Genomic DNA, 19381 nt, shown 5'->3' with positions numbered 1-19381 from the left:
ATGAGGTCACATGGGTGGGATCTAATCCTATAGGACTGAGGGTCCTTATAAGAAGAGGAAGACACACTACGGACCTCTCTGCACACAGATGTAAGGCCACGTGAAGACACAGCAAGAAGGTGGCCATTTGTAAGCTAGGAAGGGAGATCTCACCAGAAACTAATGCTGTTAGTTCCTTGGTCTTAAACTGGTAGCTTCTGGAACTATGAGAAAATAAATGGATCTATTACACAGGCCACTCAGTTTGCGGTATTTTGTTATGGCAGCCTGGGCAGGTTAACACGGTCTTCAATGTTTTAAAAGCTTAATTAAAAAGGGTCCCTAGACGTTAAAAAAAAAAAAATTAAAAAAAAAAAAATGGGGCGCCTGGGTGGCTAAGTCAGTTAAGCGTCCGACTTCAGCTCAGGTCATAATCTCACGGTTCAAGCCCCGCATCGGGCTCTGTGCTGACGGCTAGCTCAGAGCCTGGAGCCTGTTTCAGATTCTGTGTCTCCCTCTCTCTCTGACCCTCCCCTGCTCACGCTGTCTGTCTGTCTGTCTCTCTCTCTCAGAAATAAATAAAACATTAAAAATTTTTTTTCGAAATTAAAAGGGTCCCTAAACCTAAAATTCTAAAAATCGCTGAATTAGACAAGATCGTTTGATTGTGTAAATTAAAATGTTTGCATACAATCTTCTTTATAGTGACAATGTGGAGAAATAATCATAATTCTCATTAACTATTCAAAATAGAAAAAGGGAGAAAATTAAAGTCATTTTTAAAATAAGCTTATTTTTGCTTAATATGCAGAAAATCACACAGAACTAGAAGACTAAAGAACACTGAAACAAACTGAGGCACATGCCTCCATTTTTCAGAAAACCATACTTGTCAAAGCATTTGGGTCTGCAAACTAACTCTTAAGAGCTTTTGTTAAGTCTATTAAGTTTCTGAATATAAAATCACACATAAAACAAAAGAGGAAATCTCAGTTTTACTTCACGTGAGGAAAAAATAACCAAAGTACAGGATGACATGCAGAAATCAACCAGTAGATTGACAAATACACAAAGTGTAATTTTTTAACCACATAAAACTCATCAAGATTAAAGGGAAACAATAATATAACTAAAACAATGGTAAGAAATTATATTTCAATAAATGCAAAAATAAAAGATTTTGCTCTCCTAATTATAGTTGACACAGCAAAAATGGAAACAAAGCTATGGAAGTCAGGCTAAGAATGAAAATTATACTATTAATAGGCCTGTAATTATTAAGTTATAAAAGCTTAGAGGAGTAGGAGAAAAATGCATTGAACTTGACAAGTTTCTGAATATCATGGATACAAATATGTTGTTGGGTTGCTTTTTGAGAACATAAATTGTGTATTTTATGTACAGTAGTACTCAAATAAAAAAATCAAGCAAAATGCTTTTCTCAGGCTCTAATACTGGAAACAGCATTCAAAATTACATTTTAGTAAATTTCATTTCATATAACTTTGTATGGAAAGAAAAATTCAAGTTAAGCTAACTTTTATTTTTTTGGTTCAATGTTTATAAGAAAAAATAATTATGCCATCTGTTTGGAAGAGTATAATCAATCCATGGGCACGCAAGGATCAATTTTATCTTATGAGAATTTCTCCATGTTCCAGTTACTTCATTCCTTATTACATGCTGCAAAAAGCAGTAATAATTTTTATAGCCAAATAACACTTTGTAAGATACCAGGTGGCTTTCAATATTTACCATATAAGTCATGCATGAAATTTAAACATTACAAAAAAATGACTTACCAGTTGACACTCCTGAAATATGCACATTTTCAGAATGTTCTGCAAGAGCACCATTTCCTAAAATTAAACATAATAATAAACTAATTTCCAAGATAAAATTTATAGTTTTTTTTTTTCAGATTCTACCTTTAAAAGAAAAACAACTACCTAGAGCTACTTGTAGTATTCAGGATCTAAAATCTCTTATAATAATCTCCAAAACAATACAATGAAGCCCCAAATTATAACAATAGGAGGGATAACAGAACATTTTGGAAATCACAAGAATGTAGTATTATATATATGAAGATCAAATGTATAGATCTAATATCGGAAAAAAATTTCTGTCAGAAGAGAACTCAGAATTATTACTGGAAAAGAGAATCACATACTTCTTCAAAGCAGCATTTCACTAAGAGCATGTTAGTCCACAGTGTGCTTACTGCTTAAGGGTCATACGTGTGTACTTAAAAAATAATACTGTCTTACATGGTTTTCTACATCTTTCAACTTCTTCTCATCAACAATTCTAATGGTCTTAAGAGTAGGGACAGAATTACACCCTGTTTTGGTATCTGCTGATTTCCTATGTTTCTTACCACAGAGTTGGGCAACATGGAAGCATTAAAATAACTGAAATAAGTTACTGAGGGTCACCTCAAGCTCCCATTTAAAGTGTTGAGGATATATACTCCTTCAATTAACATGAACAATGTCCCTTAAGGTATTCTTTTTTTTTCTTGTACAAATTGCTCATCTTTACTTGTAAAGTTTAGTCTCTCTCTAATCATTAGGTCGGTTTGGCATCACAACAACCTAGGAATCCAGCTGGCAGAGAAAGAATTCTTGCAGTGGGACCGGGGAGGAAACTAGGTAGGGAGATGAGAGGGCTAAGGCAGAATTTTCTCTGAGGGTTGAAAGAGTAGAGACAATGGCAAGCACAGCAATTAACAACCTGTCTTTTACAACCATCACATTTCTGGGATTGCCTGATTATTGTACAGCACCCCCCAAAGCACTAGGCTCCAGGAGAGCAGAATCTGTGTTTATTTGGCTCACCATTGCCTGCACAGTTCCTGGAACAGAGCAGGTGCTCGAAGAGCTGATGAGTGCATAAATGAGGGAGGTCATGATGATGAAGTCAAATCATGCCAATTAAGCACTTGATACAGTGCGTGGCGCATAGCACTGAACAAGTATTCACTTTTGTAATTGTGTAAAATACGCTATTACCAAAGAAGAAAATAATAGCCAGAAAACAACCTCTTAGCTCAACTACAGTTGATAGCCTTCAAAATGAAAATAAATGTTTCCCTCCATTAAAAATGATACAATGGAAATGGTGACAAAGGTGTATAAGCTGTATTTAGTACATAAATAAATCTGATTACAGTTAAGTATTGTACATTAATACTACAGAAACCACAATTTATTTTTCCCAGCAATGTTAAATGCTACAGACATAGAATTGAGACTAGAAACCCCCACCTATTTCTTTGACACTTAAAACTTATAAAAATTGGTACCATAAATAAAATGATGTAAAAACTGATTCAATAAAGCCAACAAGATTTGCCAGAGGTCTGTATAAATTGCCTAAAGTTTTGCTACTCACAAACAGATCAGCAATACTGGCATCAGCAGAAACTTATTAGAAATGTAGTCTCAGGTCCCACCCCAGATTACTGAATCAGAAGGTACATTTTAACAAGATGCTCCCCCACTCCCAGAGATTTGTATGTATATCAATGGTTCAAACCTTCTACTTATATATTAGACACAACCACAAATTATACCTGTGTAATCTGTGACCCTGAGGTTTCTAATATCCTAAGGTAGCATATTAACTTATCCTCAGGAGAGTTTTAATATTAAATATATTTCATACATTGATTTTTTCCCCCCAATTCAGTAGATAGACTAAGGATAGGCAGAAAAAGAAGAGTAACATAATGAAGCATTTAAGTGGATTCTGAACTGGATTGCCAAGGTTCTAACACCAGCCCTACCACTAACTTGCTGTACAATTTAGGCCAAGATACCTAACCTCCTTGTGTCTTAACTTCTTCTCTAAAATGGAGAAGATAATACCTATCTCACATAATGCTTAGTAAAATTCTCTAAAATAGAAAACAAAAGAATTAAAAAATCTATCAGCATGGAAATGAAAAAACTAATATAACCTTACAATAAAATATTCAATAAACTGAATTAATTCTGTATGTACTAACTTGGAAAGATATGCACATTAAGTTACATGCTTCAGAGTAAGATTAAAATATGATCTGATTAGAAATATGATCTAATTTTAACTAAAAATCATGTATGCAGAGCTAAATGTATAAGTACATTTATATAAGCATATGATATACATATGTATATATACTTATATATATGTTAAAGACTCTATGGGTATATATAAATTGTGGAAGAAAACCCCTGGGAATGAAATTAAAGAGAAAGACATGGTTTCTATACTTCAGCACTGACTGAATTTGTTGTAACAGGTGTGGATTTCTTTAAAAATTTTATTAATATTACTAAAAACATAGGTGAAGAGAATATAGTTCACTTCTCACCATTCTAAATAAATGGAAGTCTGATAAATATTTTGAAATATTATAAAATATTGTAATTTCATAAACATATTACTACTTAAAAACTGATAAATACCTGAAAACAAAATATGACACTGCTAATTTCTCATACATTTATTCTTCCTTAAAAGAATCCTATTTAGAAGTTAAAAAAAATCAATGATTATTTCTGTTAACATCACATAGCTTTTATTTTATTTTATTTTATTTTATTTTATTTTATTTTATTTTATTTCATTGAGTGCAAGCAGGGGAGAAGGGCAGAGGGAAAGAGAGAGAATGTCAAGCAGGCTCCACGCTCCATGTGCAGTCCAACGTGGAGCTTGATCCTAGGACTCTGGGATCACGACCTGACTCCAAATCAAGAGTCATACGCTCAACTGACTGAGCCACCCAGGCGCCCTTCCCTGTTTAAAGAAATTTTTTAATTCATTAATTTACTTTTTAAATTTACATCCAAGTTAGCTAGCATATAGTGCAAAAATGATTTCAGAAGTAGATTCCTTAGTGCCCTTTACCCATTTAGCCCATTCCCCCTCCCACAACCCTTCCAGCAACCCTCTGCTTATTCTCTCTATATAAGAGTCTCTTATGTTTTGTTCCCCTCCCTATTTTTATATTATTTTTGCTTCCCTTCCCTTATGTTCATCTGTTTTGTATCTTAAATCCCTCATATGGATGAAATCATGTATTTGTCTTTCTCTAACTAATTTCACTTAGCATAATACCCTCTAGTTACATCCATGTAGTTGAAATGGCAAGATTTCATTTTTTTTTTATTTTTTTTAATGTTTTATTTATTTCTAGGAGAGAGAGAGAGAGAGACAGCGTGAGCAGGGGAGGGTCAGAGAGAGAGGGAGTCACAGACTGAAACAGGCTCCAGGCTCTGAGCTGGCAGTCAGCACAGAGCCCGACGCGGGGCTCGAACCCACGAACCGCGAGATCATGACCTAAGCGAAAGTCAGACGCTTAACCGACTAAGCCACCCAGGCGCCCCAAGATTTCATTCTTTTTGATTGCCGAGTAATACTCCATTATATATCTATACCACAACTTCTTTATCCATTCATCCGTCGATGGACATTTGGGCTCTTTCCATACTTTGGCTATTGTCAATAGCGTTGCTATAAACATTGGGGTACATGTGCCCCTTCAAAACAGCACACCTGTATCCCTTGGATAAATATCTAGTAGTGCAATTGCTTGGTCGTAGGTAAGTTCTTTTTTTAAATTTTTAAGGAACCTCCATACTGTTTTCCAGAGTGGCTGCACCAGTTTGCATTCCCGCCAGCAGTGCAAAAGAGAGTCGAACCCTCCCCTTTCTTGTTAAGTAACACCAGAAGTAAGTGAGCTACTTTACATATACTGCCATTCTAAAAAAGTATTTTTACAAAGATGACAGTTATGTAACACAATTATTTCGATATTATAAGCAGATGGCTCCTCCAAATCAAATTACATTATCCCTAATGTCCCTCATCAGTCCTCAAGAGAAGAAAACCCCACCCATGAGGATGTACATATACAGTGTCCTTACTGTAACTGCAGTGTTCAATGCAGCCATGTTAGATGTTCACAGCAGTCCCCTTTAGAGGTAACATGTATTAGAAAAACATATAGTCTGATAAAACATTACTTTTATCACTATACATTAATAGCTAATCACCTAACAGATCAGCTAATTAAGAACTCCTAAAAAATAGTTTTCAAGCAGGAAAATGTTTTATTATCACCTAAATCAGGAAATAATGTATTACGGCTTAAAAATTTTTTTTTTAGTCCCACTAACCAAATACCAAAGGCAATCGATCTCCCTTATTTATTATTTTTCTTTCCAAAATGAAACATGGCTTTGTAATTTTTTATTGCAGTCAAATGAAAGAGAAAGAATCTTCCAAAAGTGATACTGTTGTAGAAAAGAGGCCACAGAAGGAGGGAAGTCTGAGCTGTGGAACCAGACTCCCAGGAATCATCCCCAACTCTACTATTTATTTAGTCATGAACCTTAATTAAGCTACTCCTAAGACATGGTTTCCTCACCTGAATAAGCAGGACGTCATTAAGAGAATGCCTACATGCATGGTCTGCATCTTTGCTGTTTTGTAATGTTCTGTTTATTTATGCTCATTTAAGTACTGAAGTTCTTAAAGAATAGCTAATAAATAGAGTTAAGATTTGACAGTTATGTGCCAGCCAAATCCAAAGTGCTTTACAAGCTTTCCCTCAGCTCATCCTTAAAACAACACTTCCTTTTAGAGACGAGAAAACCAAAGCTTCTAGCAATTTAGTAATTTTTTCAAAAAGCCAGTAATGGGATGAATTGAAAATTCAAATCCACAGGCACTAACAAGTTTGTGTTCCTTACTTTTTAAAAAGAATTCAGAATGAATGTATTTCTTGTTTACAAAAAAAAACAGTACTTAGCTTTCAGAGTTAAAACTTGCTCCCTCAGCGATTTCAAGTTGTATGTGGGAAAGTCACTGGTTTAAAAGTTAATGGGCAGCATTTACAAGTAACATATACTCAGCATCCTACAATTTTGTTTTCTATGTGCAGTGAGAACAGTTATCAAACATACATATATATACAAATATATGTGTGTGTGTACATATATATATATATATATATACACAAAAGCAAACATCATTCCTATTTTGCTGCCATATTAAAGGAAAAAGTCCAAAATCCTAATAGGGCTTACTAAACTCTCTACAGTCCAGTTCTATCTAACTACTCCAAAAACTTCATCCTTGTGATCCACTCTATTTCTTCTGTCCAGAAATACTGGATTTCTCTTAGAAAAGTGTCAGCTGTCTCTTGTCTTTAGACTTTCCTTTAATATTATTTCTTTAGGGACACATCACCTGATGTTCCTGTACCAAGTTAGGTCATTCTGTTATAGGCTCCTATAGTATCTAAAACTGTCACTTTCTGAAAATTTACCACACTTGTGTTATCTGTTCAATGTCTGTATTTCCCATCAGATCTTAATCTTGGCAGCAGGGTTTGGGGGGAGGTGGTATGATATGGTGATGGGACATAGCTGGGTTTGTTTTGTTTTGCCAAGTGGCTAGCATAGAACATAACCCATAATAAGAGATACTTGGTCTATATCTGTTTAAATAAAAGAATGGTAGGTCAGTACATACGCGGCATAGTCCCTGCCCCAAAGAGTTGACAATCTATTGAAAAAATAATAAAAAACACATAAAACAGAAACAAACATACAAAAACAAAATAAAATTGCCAAGCTTCTTATTCAAGTGGGAAGCCCTAGAGACTTCTCTGCCGAAAATAGGAATGGAAGACAGGGGTGCCCACTATAGTTTTTACTATTAGCTAATGCAATTAGACAAGAAAAAACAATTACAAACATAAAAGGAGGTAAAACTGCATCTATCTGTAGATGATTTATCTTTTTGGAAAGCACAAAGCAGTCAACAGAGAAATAATTTAAATACGAAAAATCAGTAAAGTAGCAGGATATAAGATAAGCATAGAGAGATCAAAAGCCTTTGTAAATACAAACAACCACTCAGAAAACTGAGACCCATCTTTAGCAGCAAAAAAAAAGATATTTAAAAACTCAGACACAGAACTGCTGTTGCTCCTGACAGAGCAATTGGTAATGGATCAGTAGATCTGCTATCAACAACTAAAAAAGGTGGAAAAAACACGTGAAAAAGATTCAGACACTTGGACAACATGCAGTATAAGACTATGATCTCTGAGAAAAGGGAAACAAATTAAGATGAGCTCTTTTATAGCACTCGCTTTCTGCCTAGAGATTTTTTTGGACCCTGCTACATTGAAGGACAACCTATTTTCATTGTTCTAGTATCCAGACCAAATTTTTCTGAACTGCACAAAGGGTGTAAGACAATTTGTTGGACCCTTGTAGAAGTTAATATACATTTGTGTAGAACATTTCTACTAGTGTAATGATCAATAAGGAAACGGTTTCTCTTTGTTCTTACCAAATCTATATAACTTATAGATTTATTTTCTCTCCTATATATTCTTCTATATTTTCCTATATTCTCTTCTCTATTCATCATCTGCCCCAGGGGACTATTGGTAGTTGTTGGCTAATAGAATTCTAATGCTTCCTGGTTTGGAAAATCAAAATTGTACTTCCTCTTCCAGTCTTCTGACCTTTTTTTCCTTCTCTCATTCCTTGGAATTATTTTAGTTTCTAAGTCAGGACTCTTGAAGTAATTCCTAATACTTGAATGAACTCCTATAATATTTGCACTTGTGTCCTTTCAGTTTGAAGAGCACATTTTGATGGAAAGGACGTAAACATTACCAGTATTAACTATCTATCCAAGCAATAGCTCTATCTTTCTGTTATTCTTTATTCTACAAATGTTTCAAAGATCATTTTGCTGTTCTTGGTTTTTTGTTCAACTCAATCCTGAATTTTCTCTACAAGAATATTTATAATCTATTCTTGGTTAAATATCCTTTCTATCTTGGGAATACGTTAATTAGTCTGAAGTCATTGAGCAACCAGTTAATTTTTTTAGATTTCTTCACCATTCATTCCTTTTGGGTTTGGAAATTTTAATAACCAGAAATTATTTCTGAGATCTTAATAACCTCCCTGGACTATCTATCTTTCCAGATTTTCATGTTGTGAAGGCATATCAGTATTTTGTTTAATTACTGTTGAATCTTTAGGTGTTAAGCTCTCTGACTGTAGTACAATCTCATCTTTTTTCTTTAGAATAAACTCTACTGCTAATGTGGGGTTCAAACTCACGACCTCAAGACCAAGAGTAACATGCTCTCCTGGCTGAGCCAGCCCCATGCCCCTCTTTTTTTTTCTGAAGCCACTACAACACAGTTACTTCTTTTGGTCTGGCCAAAGTAAGGTACAGACTAGTACACTGTTTTAAATATTAGCCGTGTCACCTAAAATTCCTATGTTAAGGCTCCAATCCTAAGGTGACAAGGGGGATAATTATGGCTAAAATAAGTCAAAAAGTGGGGACCTAATCTAATAACACTGGTTTCCTAAGAGACAGAAGAAATCTCTCTCCATCTGTGCAGAGAGGAGGTCATATGAGGGCACTGCAAGCCAAGAAGAAAATCTCATCAGAAACCAACACTAATGGCACCTTGATCTTGAACGTCTAGTCTTCCAGAACTGTGAGAAAATAAATTTGTATTGTTTAGGCCACCCAGTCTGTGGTATTTTGTTATGGCATCCCAAGCACACTAATACACACACTTTTCCCAAATGTCTGCTGAAGGAAGATGGTTGTGAATCCCTTGAAAGTGTATGAAAAATTCAGTACACTCTTTTGAAGAGAGGTTCCATACTGTTTAGCAAATACCTATAATGAGATATTTCATGGAAAAAAAGGTTTAGTAATCCCTGGGAGATAGAAATACTTCTCCTGCTTTATTTAACTACTGGTATTTTGAAAGTATTATTTCGGGCGCCTGGGTGGCTTAGTGGGTTAAGCGTCCGACTTTCGCTTAGGTCACGATCTGGCGGTTCGTGGGTTCGAGCCCCGCGTTGGGCTCTGTGCCGACAGGTAGCTCAGAGCCTGGAGCCTGTTTCGGTCTGTGACTCCCTCTCTCTCTGACCCTCCCCTGCTCACGCTGTCTCTCTCTCTCTCTCTCCTAGAAATAAATAAAACATTAAAAAAAAAAAAAGAAAGTATTATTTCAATCTTCTTAATTGTAGCCATTCATTATGTATTTTATAGACTTTCATGAACTGGCCTAAACCTACCTGCCACTTGAAATAATAGTAATAATTATTTATAACATTACTTTTTATAAAAATATACTTCATAATTTTCAAACCACACTCTTAACAGACATTTGCAAATTCAATGTTTTTTATGCTTAAATTTCCTACAGTAGTATGTTAGTAAGATTTTGTATCTGAAATGTCTTCAAATAAGGGTATGATGACAATGAACTATTACTCAAAGTACAAATACTAAACAAATACACATTCTTAGTATTCAGAGAATGAATCAATCCCTTAAAGAATATGCTATATAGTTATGAATCCTACTGTTGAGAATTATAGCAACACTGTTGATGGAAATGATTTTCTTTATTCTAAAATAGCTTGAATCACTGATGTAGGAAGTCACAAAGTACACTAGAAAGGAACACTAAAGACTATATGAATTCAAAGGTTCCTACCTGTGACTCCTGTGGGTCACAAGAGTAAATATGAAAATTTGAAAGATTCAGAACTCCAGGGGAAAAAATGGAAGAATTATACACCTATGCTTCTTGTAAGAGACTGAGATATACTTCATCATAAAATTCACCTTTTTAAAGTATACAGTCTGGTAGTTTTCAGTATGTTCAAAAATTGTGCAACCATTACCGTTACCTCAAGTCTGAATGTTTTTATCACCCCAAAAAGGAAGTTTATACTAATTAGCAGTTATTCCTCTGTGTGACCTCTTCTAGCCCCTAACAACTAGTCTGTCTCTATCTCTATGGGTTTGCCTGCGGGGGGCGGGGGTCATACAATATGTGATTTTATGTGTCTGGTTTCTTTCACCAAGTTTAATGTTTTCATGGTTCATCCATGTTGCACCACGAATCAGTACTTCATTCCTTTTTGTGGTCAGATAGTATTCCACTGTAGGGATAAACCACATTTCGCTTATCCATCCACTGGTCAGTTGACAAACACTTGGGTTGTTTGCACTTTTGGTGAATAATGCAGCTGTAAGTATTTATATACAAGTTTTTGTGTGCATATGTTTTCAGTTCTCTTGAGTGTATGCAGAATAGCATTGCTTGGTCTTTTGGTCACCCTATATTTATCTTTTTGAGGAAAGGCCAAACTGTTTTCCAAATGGCTGTACAATTTTACACCCCTACCAGCAGTGTAAGAGCTCCAATTTCTCTGTATCTTCACCAACATTTGTTATAGTCTATCTTTTTATTTATTAGGTATCCTCATGGGCACGAAGTGGTAGCACTGGCTTGGATTTGCATTTCCCTAATTTAGAGAAATTATGTTGAGGTTCTTCTTGTGTTTACGGTTTTTGTATATTATTTAGAGAAATGTCTATTTCATAATGGACTGGATTTGTCTTTTTATTGTTGCTGAGTTGTAAGAGTTCTTTGAGTTCTTAATACATCATGGATATGAGCCTCTTAAAAGATAGATGATTTGCAAATATTTTCTCCCATCTTATAGTCTGACTTTTCCCTTTCTTGATGTTGTCCTTTGAAGCACAGTTTTTGATTTGGGCCAGTTTAATTCAACTATTTTTAATTCTGTTGCTTCTGCTATGCTGTCATACCTAAGAATCCATTTCCTAATCCAAGGTCATGAAGATTTACTCCTGTTACCTTCTAAGAGTTTTATAGTTTTAGCACTTATATTTGGTTTCTGGTCCACTTGGAGTTAAGTGTTATATGCAGTTGAGAGAAGGGTCAAATTTTACTCTTTTGTATGTTAACCAGTTGTCTCATCTCAATTTGATGGAACAGGACTATTCTTTCCCTAATGAATTATCCTGACATTCTTGCTGAAAATCAACTGACTATAAATGTATGTGTTTATTTCTGGAATCCCAATTCTATTCACTGATCACACTGTCTTCATTTGGTAGCTCTGCAGTAAGTTTTGAAAGCAAGAAACATGGATGCTCCAAATTTTTTCTTTCTCATTAAGATTTTTATTATTCTGGATTATTTTTCCATATGAATTTTAGGATCAGTCTGTCAAATCTCTTCAAAGAGAATTGAGATTTTGATAGGGACTGTGTTAAATCTGTAGATCAACTTGGGGAGTATCAACAATACTAATTCTTAATAAATATTATATCAGTACATAAAAATAGGATGTCTTTTCATTTACTTGGGACATCTCTAATTTCTTGACACAATAATTTGTAGTTGCAGAGTATAACATTTGCACTTTGTTAAGTTTATCCTTAAGTATTTTATTAATTTTCACTCTATTTTTTTAAGATTTTATTCTTAAGTAATCTCTACACCCAACATAGGGCTCAAATTCACAACCCTAAGATCAAGAGTTGTATGCTCTACTGACTAAGCCAGCCAGGTGCTCCTCATCATTTTAAAACGGAATTGTTTTCTTAACTTGACTTTCAGTTGTTTATTGTTAGTATACAGTAATACATTTTTTCTTGTATTCTGCAACCTTGCTGAACTTGTTTATTAGCTCTAATAGGCTTTTTGTGAATTCCTCGCAACTTTTTCATGTATGTCACATCTATAAACTGAGAAAGTTTTAACTCTCCCCTTCCAATTAAGATATTTTTTCCCCTGCCTAACTGCCCTGCTTAGAACTTCCAATAAAATGCTGAATAAGAGTAGAAGAGCAGTGAGAATGAACATCCTTTTTTTAAATTTATTAATTTATTTTGAGAGAGACAGAGACAGTGCAAGTGGGGGAAGGGTAGAGCAAGGAGACAGAGAATCTCAAGCAGGCTCTGCACTGTCAGCATGGAGCCCATGCGAGTCTCAAAATTCATGAAACCGTAAGATCATGACCTGAGCCAAACCCAAGGCTCAAATGCATAAACAACTGAGCCACCTGTACACCCCCTTGTCCTGTTCTTGATTGTAGAGAAAGCTTTTAGTCTTTCACCATTAAGTATAATGTTAACTGTGGGTTTTTCATAGATGCTCTTTATCAAGCTGAGGAAGTTCCCTTCTATTCCTGGTTTATTGAGGGTTTTTATTATGAAACGGTGTTGCTATTGTCAAATGTCTTTCCTGCATCCTCTGAAATTTCCCTATGGTTTCTGGCCCTTATTCTATCAATATGGTGCATTACATTCATTGATTTTCCTGTGCTGAACTTCACATTCCTGGGAAGGATTCCATCTGGTCATATTTTATAATTCTATTTATATACTGCTGGATTCAGTTTGCTAGTAGAGGACTGTTGCATCCATATAAATAAGGGAAATGAGACTGTAGTTTTCTTCCAGTGGTACCAGGGTAAGACTGACCTCAAAGAATGAGTTGTGATGAGTTTGTATACACAACACACACACACACACACACACACACACACACACGGTGCAACTATGTATTATATCTCATTTAAGGAAACACCAATATATTGTTTTTGCTTCTAATTTTTTCTTGGTTTATTAAATTTCATAGATTACTGAACACTAGGTAATTAACTTACTGATTACATTATAACATTTCTGAAAAGTGACTAGTGACTTGCTTCACTCAACGTACCAGGCACAGTACCCAAATAGATAAATCTAGTACATGATAAGCTTAGTACAAAAGAAAAGTGTAACAGACAAATAAAAGGTAGTTCTTTCTTTCTTGTTTCTCAACAGGCAAAATCTACTGCAATGTGGGGGCCTGTGACTGGGGCAGCAAAGGGACACTAGGAGATAAACAAGTTGGAAACCTCTTATGTCAGTCAACTCTATTTTAATAGTTGGTGAAGCTGAAGTCCAGAGAAAAAGAAAAGGTAGTTATGTCTTTTTTAAAAACCAGCTTTGTTGAGGTTTAATTTATATGCAAAAGGTTCATGAATTCCAAGTATACAGTTTGATGAGTTCTAACAGATGCATACAGTTCTGCAGCCACTACTATAATCAAGACACACATTTCCCTAACCCAACAAGCTCTCTGAGCCCCACTGCAGTTGACTCCGTTCCCACTCCTAAAGCCAGACAACTACTGATCACAGACAGTCAATGTCTATAAAGCATTATGCATTGTACTGAACTTGAGTTATTATTTTAATCTTCTTCCTAAGAATACTGCTATCCTCCATGTTATGAACAAGGCAACTGACTCAGATTAAGTAAATGGTGCAAGATTCTTTAGCTAGTAAATGATAGGGATATGCTCCAATCCCGATCTACCTAATTCCAACATTATAAACTGAGTTTTCATCTAAAAATACTGAATTTAAATTTCTTGGCTTCCCTTGAAAACATTTTAATATCTGTCTGCATGTATTCGTGCATGGAAACCTACTGAGCTGATCTCTTTTAGGAGAAGGATGCATTTTTTTAAGGTAACCAACTGCTCCATGACTTTCTATTGCCATTCTGACACTGATATCACACCCTCTTAGTACATCTGTGGTACTTTCTTGGCCTGTATTAGAATTTGAATTTGTGACCTCTGATGTATTTTTTGAGTCCAAGTTATAGTGTAGAAATATGCATAGAAGGATACAAAATTATTAAAATCACAGTATCTTCCATAAATTTAAGTTTTTCTTGACATTACTCCATGTTTTCCTTTTTCTTTTTGCACTGAACATCTATATTGTTGTCTTTTCTACCTTTATTATTTGTGCAAGATAAGACAGTAAATACTTTGTTTCTACTCATGATAGTATCAATAACCAGAGAACATGGCATTCTGAATGATATTTCCCTGATTAGGAAGATTGTTCTCAAGTTTATCAGAGGCTCCATCACAGGAGTCAAGGAAACAGTAAGTGTAAAATCACTCTGGATCCTAGAGTCACTCAGTTCCCCTCTTTCCCTTCCCTTCAGATCTTTCCAGTTTTCTGGTTCCTTTGTCTCCTCTTGATGACATGTATTCAGGTCTTTCTCATCCATAAAAGAAAACTTTTTTCTTGCTGGTTCACCTCCCTGTTTCTGCTTCCCTATCTTAGTCTTTTCTTTCTCAGCTAAACTTTTTTGAATGAAGAATGGACACCCACTAAGGGAATTACCTTACCTATCATTTGTTCCAACGCTTCCTCAATCTAGCTTTTACCCCTAGCACATTTCTGAAACTCAAGGCAAAGATTACCAATGACCCATCTATCAAACACTTCATTCTCAGAAATATTAACTCTATCTAAATCCAGTTTTCTGATAGATGGAGAAAATTACATAACTATGAGGAACACTGTCACTATAAATTCATGGTTTCACTCTTCTGGATTCTCAACAGTGGGAGCATAGTGTTTTAATAAAGCCTTAGTTCTATCTTCTATTCCCTCAAAATCCACATGAGTCCTTCATTATTCTCGTTTGAGTCTCCAAACAACTTCCTCAACCTATACTCTTAGCAAATCATCTCCCTTGCCAACCATTCAGAGATCTTCTGGCATATTATCCTCTCTCTTTCTAGAAATTCCTTTTCAACATACATGTTTAAAGGTTCAAGTCCTCCATGTTGATAAATCTCAAATTTCTACCCCAATCAGAATCTTTTTCTTGATTTGCATATTTGTACCTGATACTCACCACCTGAGCACTATCTTGAGCCAGTCACTGTGGTTGGTGCTTTTCATACACTATTACTAATCCCTAGGGGGCACCTGGGTGGCTCAATCAAACTATTACTAATCCTTGTAGCATTTTGTAACATAGATACTATCCCCAGTTACATGTGGAGAAACTGAAAATTAAAGAGGTTAAGGGAAATGATTGAGGCCACACAACTAATAAGTGGCACTGCCAGAATTTAAGCAGATTTGTCTAGCTCAAAGACTATACTCTTGAAATAACTGCAACAACTAATATGAGAAGTACTATCTGCCAGATAATAGTCTAAGCAATTTCCATGCATCAGTACATTTAATCTTCATAATCACCCTAATAAAGGAGCTATTAATATTTCCATCCTAAAAGTTGTCTTTGAACTTGCTATTGAACAGGAATTCAGTATTACCTTCATATTACATAGGTATCTCAAACTCATGTCCAAAACTGACTTCCCTTCATCTACTTTCAGTCTGCTCCTCTTCCTATACGCTTTATCTTGGTGAATGACAGCAGCATCTTCCTGCTGTCCAGGAAGAAACCTGGAAGTCATTCCAGATCTCCTCGTTACCATCCCCTTCTTCTGCTCAGGCACTACGTATTAAGTTCTCTTGATTCTTTCCAATCCTGCTGTTTCCCTCCTTCATGCTACTTTATTTCTTTACTGTTTTTACTGCATTAAATAAGCTCTACAAGCGCAGAAACACAGAACAGTGCCTGGCCCGCACCAGACATTTGATAAAACACAGTTGACTCTTAAACAACACAGGTTGCAATTCAACAACTGGGAACTGCACAGGTCCACATATACACAGATTTGGAGGGAGTGGTGATAAATAAAGTACAGTGCTGTAACTGTATTTTCTCATCCTTATCATTTTCTTAATAACATTTTCTTTCCCCTAGCTTACTAGGTTGTAAGAATACAGTACATAATACATATAACATACCAAAATGTATGTTAATCAACTGTTTATGTTATCAGTAAGGCTTCTAGTCAACAGTAGGCTTTCAGTAGTTAATATTTTGGGGGAGTCAAAAGTTATACATGGATTTCTGGCGGTGCAGGGAGGGGAGGTTGATGCCCCTAACCCCTGCATTATTCAAGGGTCAATTGTATTTGCTGAATGTATGAATAAATGGCTTAGCTTGCAAGCTCCCTACTTCGGTCTTGCAGCTGTCTGATCCATTCTTCGCAATGCTACTACAGACCTTTTTTAAAGGCATGTCTGATATTAATCTTCAACTTCTGTAACTGGTTCAACTCCTCATATGTATTAAGAACCTCTAGGGCCCACTACAGTCTGGCTTTTCTTTATCTCTTCACCCTCAACCTTTACTACTCCTTGTCTGCCTTTACCTCAGACATACATATTCTGGTTTTAACACTGCTGAAGTCGTTTCTGAAACCGTGGTACTTTTGAACATGATGTTGTCTCTCCCCGAAACAATCCCGTGCACTCCCACCAGCTCCTCATCTAGCGCCTTCTACTCACCTCAGGAAACAGATCTCTATCAATCGAAGAATGAGTTAGGAGTCCTTCCTGGTGTTCTCAAAGCACATCATGCTAGTACTGAGTTATGTGTGTATTACCACTAGAGTCTTTATTATGTTTTGGGGTATTAACTGTTCATTTTCCACATCAAATCTGGAGTGTCTTAAGGGCAAAGAAAATGCCCCCCTTTCTTCTTTTCATTTTCCTTCTTTCCTCCTGCCTTCCCATTCCTCAACAACTATCTCCCAGTTTCTGACAGAATTAAGATCTCAGTAAATATGTGTTGGTTTAATGAATCAACGTGATCAGATTTTGAAATTAAGCATGAAACACCCTCTGTATAATTAATAACTTGGTTTCATGTTATGGCTTGCTGAGATGCTAAGAGGAAAGAAAAGGATAGAGAAATATAAATAGGAAGACGGCATTCCTTCATTAGAGAATGAAGTCAGAAAGCCACAAGGGGGAAACAAGATTTCAAATCCATTGTTCACTTGGATTATGGGCTTTAGAGAGCTATTTCTTTTTTTTTTTTAAGTCAGATTTGTTGAAAATGTAAATGATCTATCATAAAACTGGGGTGTGCAGTTTTGTGAAACTTGCCAAATGTATACAGTCATGCAAAAATCATCTCAATAAGCACAGAATGCCTATATCATCCCTAAAATTGACTGTGTCCACTCAGAAAGACAGTCACACCTCCCCTCCCCCAGTCCCTGACAACGTCAGATTGGATTTCTGCCTTTAGAGTTCTGCCTTTTTCCTTTTTTGGTTTTTATTTTTATTTTTTTTACTTACTATATAGTGTAATAATGACTTCAGGAGTAGAATTTAGTGATTCCTCACTTACATATAACACCCAGTGCTCATCCCAATTCCCAATAAGGGCCCTCCTTACTGCCTATCACCTAGTTAACCCATCTCCCCACCCAACAACCTGCCAGCAACCCTCAGTTTGCTCACTGTATTTAAGAGGCTCTTATGGTTTGTCTCCCTCTCTGTTTTATATTTCCTTCCCTTCCCCTGTGTTCATCTGTTGAGTTTCTTAAATTCAACATGAGTGAAATCATATTTATCTTTCTCTGACTTATTTCACTTAGTATAATACACATTGTTGCAAATGCAAGATTTAATTCTTTTTGATAGTCCTGTAATATTCCATTGTGTATATATATACCACATCTTCTTTATCCATTTGTCAATCGATGGAATCAGCATTTTTTTATCGTTTGGATAAATACCTAGCAGTGCATTTGCTGGGTCACAGGTAGTGATATTTTTAATTTTTTGAGGAACCTCCATACTGTTTTCCAGAGTGGCTGCACCAGTTTGCATTCCCACCAGCAGTGCAAAAGTGTTCCCGTTTCCCCGCATCCTTACCAGTATCATTGCCCTTTGATGTAAAATATTTGGTAAATGACTGTTCAAACCTTCTGAGCAGCTTCAGTCTTCAGACTATAAGGAAGTCTACTCTGCATTGCCTTTAGCAATTTACTGGGGAGAGGGAGGGAAGGACACCAACGCAGAACCTTGATGCTTTTACTGTTTTTGATTTTTAATGACTCCTGGGATCTTAATAGCTTATAGCCCATCATTCTAATGAGTATGTTTAAAGAATTCTTTTTTTCTGAGTGAATGGCTAGCTCTTTACTTAACTCTACAAAAGCTCATCTCATACAGTTACTCTTTCACAGAATCCTAAAATAGTGCCTTGCAGTTTATGCTGTCAACTTGGCATTTCCCTAGAGAAGTATCATATGTGAAGTTGAGGATTCTCCTTTTCACATAACTGTAAAAAATTATCCAGCATAAATATGTCTATCTCTGCTATACTCGTATATTTCTCCAAGTGAACAAAGAAAAATATTTATCTACCTAGAATGTATTAGTAGTTATACTATGTTCCACAAATTTTAATTTACTTAATCATCAGAACAAATATTTAAGGTAGGTATTATCTCTAGCTTACAAATGAAGAAATTAAATTTTAGAAATAGTAAAAAACTTGCTTATGGAGAAACAGTTAAGAAATACTACCAAACTTAGGTCTGTCTTATAAACATCATGTATTTAATTCCTCCACAACAATTTCCAAAATATAAATGGGTCACATTTTGGATAATGATTTCATCATGTACCAAGCATTCCTAAAATACATCCTTAAATTTTAAAACAATCCCAGAAATAACTGATATTCCCATTTCATGGCCCAAGAAGTTGAGACTCAGAATTTAACTGACAGGACTAAAGTCCCATAGCTACTGAGGAAAAGAATGATCTATGAATCTATGGTCTCTTCT

The 19381-nt window shown here is 35.6% G+C and overlaps 1 protein-coding gene across 2 annotated transcripts in view; it reads right to left on the bottom strand.

Annotated features, from left to right (window-relative positions):
• Nucleotides 1–19381, bottom strand: part of LRP12 (LDL receptor related protein 12) — a 72896-nt gene that overhangs the window by 35086 nt on the left and 18429 nt on the right. The window contains exon 2 of one of the 2 annotated variants that reach the window (XM_077748210.1): nucleotides 1782–1838. The exons of the other annotated variant lie outside the window; for it this stretch is intronic. Within the exon in view, the coding sequence (XP_077604336.1) occupies nucleotides 1782–1838 (57 nt within the window). The remainder of the gene's footprint in view (nucleotides 1–1781; nucleotides 1839–19381) is intronic. 2 annotated transcript variants of the gene reach the window in all.

The sequence above is a fragment of the Crocuta crocuta genome, unplaced genomic scaffold (assembly GCF_008692635.1).
Source record: "Crocuta crocuta isolate KB4526 unplaced genomic scaffold, BGI_CrCroc_1.0 scaffold39, whole genome shotgun sequence".
NCBI classification, from domain to species: Eukaryota; Metazoa; Chordata; class Mammalia; order Carnivora; family Hyaenidae; genus Crocuta; species Crocuta crocuta.
The sequence above is the reverse complement of the archived record's forward strand: the minus strand, read 5'-3'. Positions and strand labels throughout refer to the sequence as shown.